Below are 7,024 nucleotides of genomic sequence, written 5' to 3' on the forward strand. Positions count from 1 at the left end.
TCAACAATGCCTGAACAATGGCAAAAAGGTTTTCACAATAAAACTCAATCATCACATTTGTATTTGGATCAAAATGTAATCAGTTCTTCCTTAGACCAAAATCCACCCCTACGGATAAATGTCAAAGCCCTTCGACAACGTTTAGAGCTATCTTGCAGAAAGAAGTGTGAAAACATGACGTCCTCCATGTCTTGCCAGAGGCGAAAGTCAATGTTTTAAATGCTGATCTCACCGATTGGGAACCTTATAGAATATAGAATTCTAATTGTAGTCTGTCTTTACACATCATGGGATTGCAGAATGGGAAATATTATTTCAGATAAGCGACTTCAAGAAGATGAGTGATAATAAATGAGAACGACAGCGGCTCTAATTCCTGTCGAGTTTCTGTGTTGCTTTTAGGGACTGCTAAAACAACACTACGATGATACCAAAACAAACTCTCCAGCAAGGCGGCGAGACTCAAACAAGCACACACTCTCACACACCCTCACACACACACACTCTCACACACTCTCACACACACACTCACACACTTGGAAAGGGCAAACACGAAGCTGACCCCGGCCTTCACATTTCCGCTGTCGTTTACGGCGGTAAGTCAGACTGCGCTGATGAAAATATTTGTTTCATCCTTCCTGACGACCATTTGCAACCACACACACACACACACACACACACACACACACACACACACATAACTCGTCCATTTATCCAACCCCACCACCTGCAGTAAATGTTGTGTTGCAATCGACGTTGGTCTTACCTCGGGTCCAGACTGCGGCGAGGCTGATTCTGGTTCTTCCCTCTCCCCATCTAAGGCGCCGTGTCTCAGCCTGTTCCCCTCCTGCTGCCAGTTTTGTCCCACCTGCACCAGAGCTTTACATTCCACACACGAGCCAATCACCAGCTTCCTCCCATCGTCCACAAGGAGCGTGCGTGGGCCGCGAGGCGCGTACAGGAACACGGGCAGCCGGGCCACAGTGATGGCGCACAGCCTGCCGAGTCTGCGCTGCTCCTGCCTGCAGAAGAAACACACGAAAGCCTCGCAGCTGTACTGGCGGGCCCAGGGGGAGCTTGGCGCCTGGAGGTTGGCGCCGGAGGGCGCCGGGCCGTTGCTTTCGTGTTGACCCCATTGGGTGTGCAGGTCGTGGTAACAGAGGTTGCAAGCCGACACCAGGCCCGTGGCGTCGACCGGCTTGGCACGGGGAGCGGGAGGGTGGACGGTGAGAAAGGGGAAGAAGGGCTCCTTGTCCCTGCGGTGCCCAGGCGGGTTGACCTGCAGCTGGTACTCCCCTCCGGCACGCAGCTCGGCGCCACAGAGGTAGCACGCCGACACGGCGCCGTGAGAGGCCACACCTGCCTGGGGCCAACGGGTTGGTCCGGAGCCCTCGGCGGGCGTGGCGGCGTGATACCTGATGAGGAAGGAGCTGATGGAGGTGATGAGGTCCTCGCTCAGGCTGAGTCGATACGCATTCCAGATCTCCTCCAGGATGAAATGGCAATGGCGGCAGCAGCGCACGCCGCCGTTCCTCGCCGCCTGGGCGTTCGGCGGGCGAGGCAGCATGCCGATGAAGGGGAAATACATCGCACCTCGTGATTTCCCAACGCCGGCCTGAGCGTACGCGACTCTCACATCTCCTCCGTGCTCCTGGCCACAGAGGAAGCAGGCCTCCGGGGGGGCCCGGGAATCTTCCGTGGACTCCCGGAGCCTCCCCTGCCGGGGGCTTATCTGGGAGGGATGCAGAGGAGCGGCCCCCTGGTTGAAGGGCACCACATACAGCCGCTGGAGGACGGGCACGTCGGCGTGCTGGAAGCTCTGCCACTGCTGCGTGAGGGAGCTGTGGCAGCCCCCGCACACCAGCGTGGTGCCTGCGGGGTTGATGGGCATCGCGCCCTGGGGGGGTGCGTGGAGCCACAAGAAGGGGAAGAAGGGCTCGCCCCGCGCGCGTTCCTGTTTCTGGACACTGACTTTAAAAAGGCCGCCGTGTTTGAGCCCACTCCCACAGATGTAGCACGCCCACTCCCCCGGACACCCGCTGTGCGTCACCTGCCCCCCCTTCCTCGCTGAGAGGTCCCTGTGAAGCCTAAACGCGGTTGCTCCCCCCGCGTCCGCGCCATCGTCCTTCGGGACGCGCGTCTCCTCCTCCTCCTCCTCGCAGCTGTCGGACTTTCTCTCCCGGGGAGCTGCTGCGTTGCGTTTACCGGCGGGTCCGGTGGATGACGGCGCAGCGTCGGGGCGCCCCCCACCCCTTCCACCCCGACTCTGACGCGGCTCTGCGTGCCCGGCGCCCCCTTCCTCCAGCCAGGGCTTGCTGCGCGTAATGACCCCGTTGTCTCGCCCAGGTGCGTCAGAGAGAGGCCCGTCCTGGGTCTCTGACTCTGTTGATTGACAGACGTGTTTCATCACCTTCGCTGCGAGCCTGGGCGGCGGGGCGCGCTCCGCCTCCGCCTCCGGCGACCCCCGCGCCCCGTAAACGCCCACCGGGTAGCGCATCAGCCGCTGAGAATCCGGGCTGCGTTTAATGACGCTGCTTTTCCTGCCGCTGTCTCCGGACGACTTGCCAGATGTTCTCGGGCTCTTGTCTTTGGCCGCTCTGTCCAGCAGGTCCATCTCCTGCTCCGACATGTTCTCGTTGTCAGAGAAAGAGGAGAAGTCCGACTCTACGCCCCCGGCGCCGACCCTCCGGTCCAGGTCGTAGGAAACGTTCCACTCCTGCGGGACGCGCCGGGAGTCGCACTGGTACGGCCGCTTCAGCCAGTACATGCGCTTCTCCACGGGCGCCCTGCTCCTCTCGAAGGAGTTCCACTGCTCCGTGAGGAAGCAGTGGCACACGGCGCACACCAGCGCGTGTCCGTCCGGGCTCAACTCGCACGCGCCCGGTGCTGCCTCCTGGTTCTGGAGGAACGGGAAAAACGGCGTCCTCTCCTTTTGATAGGTCACCGGCAGCCGCAGCTCCCTTCCCGGTGTGACGCCGCTTCCACACACGAAGCAGTGCACCGGCCCCCCCGGTCCGTTGCGATCGCTCCTGGACGTGTTACCGGGCAGGGGGCTGTCCTCACCGGGCACGGCTGCAGCCATGAGTCGGTGCTTCCGAGAGAAGGGTCCCGGTTCCGCGTCACGGGGGGAGTTCATTGTTTTTAGAGCGCCTAATACTCGGACTACATGTTTTAATATCCACGCCGGGATGCGACCGGTTTGAGTCCGTTACTCACTGAACGATCAAACGGACGACGGTCCATTGAAACCATCCGAGACGGCGATCCGTTAACGGTTACCTCTCAGGCGCTGGGAGACGTCGACTCAGAACGCCGCAAAAAGAAAAGTTATGTAGTCCCGCATGCCCCGCGCCGAGACGCGTGATGCGGTGTGACAGGCGGGGGCGCCTCTCCAGCGAACTTTCCTCTCCTGCGGTCTGCAAAACTTTGGCTGCTGACTCACTCGCACTGAACGCAGCGCCATCCCCGATTCACGGGACGCGCACCGACACCCCCCAAAGAACTACCTCCCCCCCCCCCCCCCCCCGTCAGCCCTCGGTAACGGTTTTTTTTTTGTGCACATACTGTGAGCAGTTGCTGCCTTTTCGTGCAGGTATTATCCATGCACGGATCGTCCACGTGCAAGGGGGGGGGGGGGGGGGGGGGGCAGCGTGTTATTGTCTCACAGTGGGACTTTTTCCAACGTATTTTTTTTTTTAGTTCTGTCTATTCAGATTAAAATATAAATAATGTTTATCGAGTGCGTAACTTACACGGACGGAATGAAGCGACTTCGTGGGCAATAGTGTGTGTTATTATTATGAGTGTTATTATAGATGGTGAAATATGAAAGGATTATTTTGGTCGTGTTTTCAGTGAAATAATATGTTTATTTACAATTCGCACTTGAAAGAAACGCGTGCGTAAAATCAGCCCGAAGTGAACACCAAACTCATGAAACAGGCTGCATTTGATGCAAAAGTGTGCATAAAAACCCAAGATGTCCGTGTCATGAAAAATAAAAGCAGGTTTACTGAAAAGCTAGCCATTAGACTAAAGGAGGTGTGAATGCCCAATTCAGTTTAGAGAGACAGTCGAACTATTGTTAATCGGATCAGGCTGTTAATCGGATCAGGCTTTCCTGACCTGTGTGTGAAAGGGGTCGAATGAAGGAGGCTCACAGGATGCTGAGTCTATTTCCTGGATGAAACTGAACAACAATTGTCCATGTGCTTGTGACACCGCAACAAAAGAGAGATCCAGGAGGAGGAGACATTAAATAACAACATCAAAGCCAAACCTTTTTTTTAGCACCGGACTAACAGTCCCATGTTTAAGACAGAGACTACATGTCTGGAGTTGCATTCCCATCATGCACCGTGTTCTCTGAAGCAGGTCCTGCAGGGCTCGGAGCACAATGAAGTCCGTCTCCAGTTTGCATTACAACTGTGACTCAGAAGATTTATTCTCCAGAAAGACAATGACCCCATAAATCTACAACACGCATAAACAGTTGTGTCTGTCTGTTCGCCTGTTCCACTGGCCCTGCATGGCCTCAACGTCTTCTTCGTTCTATCTTTCTCCTGCCACATCCTCATCATCATCACTGTACCCCCCCCCCCCCCCTCAAGTAAAATTTAGCTCAGCCTTCCAAGCAAGATCTGTTTTTGTTCCTTCTTCATCAAAGCAACCAGGAAAGATCACACGAAAAAGAAGATTCCCGAGTGACGCCGCCGATGGAAGGAGAAACGGGGAGGAGGTGAGGGGCCACGAAGACAACATCAATTCATTTAGAAGCGAATGTGTCTTCAACGTGTTCTGGAATTACTTCACAAATGGTTTGAACTCTTTGTAAAACACCAAGGATGTGCCAGTATAGGTTTACAACACTGCCGCGCAGTGTCTGAGGTTGGGTACTGCATCCTCTGGGAACAATTTCCCGAAGGTTAAAAAAAATGTCGCCCATTGTAAGAAAGAGGAGATTGTAGTTCCCATATTGCTCGTGTAAAGATCACGCACATTCAGAGCGACGGAATCAGGGCCGTATGCAGATCTGATTTGTTGTCGTCCACACTTTTATGAAACTGATTTGTTCTGAAAGACGCCTACAGGGAGAGTGGGAGATGGGGTGAGAGGGATGTGCGTGTGTGTGTGGTGTGTGTGTGGTGTGTGTGTGGTTGGACTAGCAAGGGGAGAGACGGAATGCAGTGGGGAAAGTGATTTGAATAAAATCCTCTCGTTGAGTAGTGCAGGGCCTCCAGGGCCTTTTGTTAGAAGGAGGCGATGATAAGGGCAGGGGGGGGCGGGAGGGTCAGGAGGAATATGCCGTGTTCTACATAAAACGCTCTCAAACCATCGATTTAAGGCGGCATAAAACCGCCCAGAGCCTCGGGTTGTGCCAAACAGAAGGTCATAAATACATCTGCATCACAGGTGATACACAATGACCAGATTCTCCCTGGTCAAAAATCACTGCATAGATAAAGTGTACAATACGGCATGTCTGCGTGTGTGTGTGTGTGTGTGTGTGTCTCCAGGGCACATCTGGGAGGCATTGCTTTACAGTTACACCACAGGAGTTCATGCTTCAAATCGACAGGCCTCCTGGAAACTGGATGCGCCACTAAGACGGAGGAAGAATATAAGGAAGAGGAGGTAGCACTTCAAATAAAATAATAATTGACGTGCATTATGGGATGTCTAAGGTACAAATTGGATTTAAAATGCAGGAAGTATGGAAGCTTTCCCTCAAATTGCAAAACGAAACAAGCTGCTGGTGGGGCAGTTTGGCCTTGATATGTCAGAGCAGGAAAATCACACACTTATTACACAGAAGGATATGAAATGGTTAAAACAACAACATTCGTTAAGCTAGCATGTCAATGTTTGACTGCATTAATAAAAAATGCATGACGAAGATTAACATGACTCTTAACATGTGTTTACTGAAACTCCTCAAGAAAACCAGAGCATAGAAATCCCCCCCGAGGCTGTTCTGGGATCAGTTTTTTAACAGCTTCTAGCTGAAGACAGGCCGATAAGACACAGGCTCCAGAGGTTAAAGCTCGTGTTTCTTTCATCGCACTGATTTCATGAATTTACTTGGACCGCTGTGGAGTATCTATTAAACGAAGCAGCTCCCTGTTGGACTCCCAGTGGCCCCTCCGCTCCTCATATAACTAATACTGCTTGACCTGCCGTTTCTGTCACGGCTTAAAAGTTCAAGATCGCCCAGCGCAGCTGTTTTGTCTCATTTTGCCTGATTAGATATCTCCCCCAGGACGCGGTGGGCTTGCATCAACCAGGCGTGGCCGACAGCCTTTTTGTTACTTTAATCACGCGGCTTCCTTCCGTTTTCCTGACATCTTTTAGCCTTTCTTCCTCCCTTTCTCTCTGCATCTGTTTCTTCGCCGCTCCCCTTGCTCTCTCATCAGCCTCTGTGATGCTGTAGAACATCTTAACATCATTTTACCAATACGTCTGCATTCTTATATTATAAGACATCGCATGCTCCAGTCTGTACTTGTTTGCGACTGCGTGTCAATTTGTTTCTGTATTACCGGCATTGATATAAAGTGACATTGAGAAATATGTAACGCAACCAAAAAAAAAAAACCCAGCTGTCATTCCAGGTTCTTGGGAAGCTTCTCCTCACCCCTTTATTTTTCTGACCGCAGGATTTAGCCAAAACGCCGTGCATGAGAAGCATTGATTATCCGCTGTCGAGCTTTGGGCAATGTCTCAAACCGAAACATTGACGAGTCCTGGTCGTGTCTGCTGGTTGCGTTAAGGTTTCAAAGCATCCGACGCCTTTTGATGCCATTAATAATAACAGCCGTGCTCAGCTGCCAACCGCAGCTCAGCATCCTGCCAGGCAGGAAGTCAGGGGCGTACGTGGCGTTTGCAGAGAGGTGACAGAGGAAGTAAACCGAGCCAAAGTGCCAGTTCCTTGATGGAGAGTTTTCGCGGTGGCTCATAAACAAGTTACCAATTATAGACGCTGTTACATAAAAGTATAGCAAATAGCCTTGCAGCTTTTCTGTGA

General features: G+C 53.0%; 1 protein-coding gene across 1 annotated transcript; it reads right to left on the reverse strand.

Moving 5' to 3' along the window:
• Positions 1-766: 766 nt before the first annotated feature.
• On the reverse strand, positions 767-3,136 carry LOC137916457 (uncharacterized; the record flags this gene model as incomplete). The annotated part of the gene is made up of 1 exon (XM_068759479.1): positions 767-3,136. A coding segment is annotated over exon 1 (2,370 nt), but the record flags the coding sequence as incomplete, so codon positions are not given.
• Positions 3,137-7,024: the final 3,888 nt, after the last annotated feature.

This window comes from Brachionichthys hirsutus, unplaced genomic scaffold (assembly GCF_040956055.1).
Source record: "Brachionichthys hirsutus isolate HB-005 unplaced genomic scaffold, CSIRO-AGI_Bhir_v1 contig_173, whole genome shotgun sequence".
Classification (NCBI taxonomy): domain Eukaryota; kingdom Metazoa; phylum Chordata; class Actinopteri; order Lophiiformes; family Brachionichthyidae; genus Brachionichthys; species Brachionichthys hirsutus.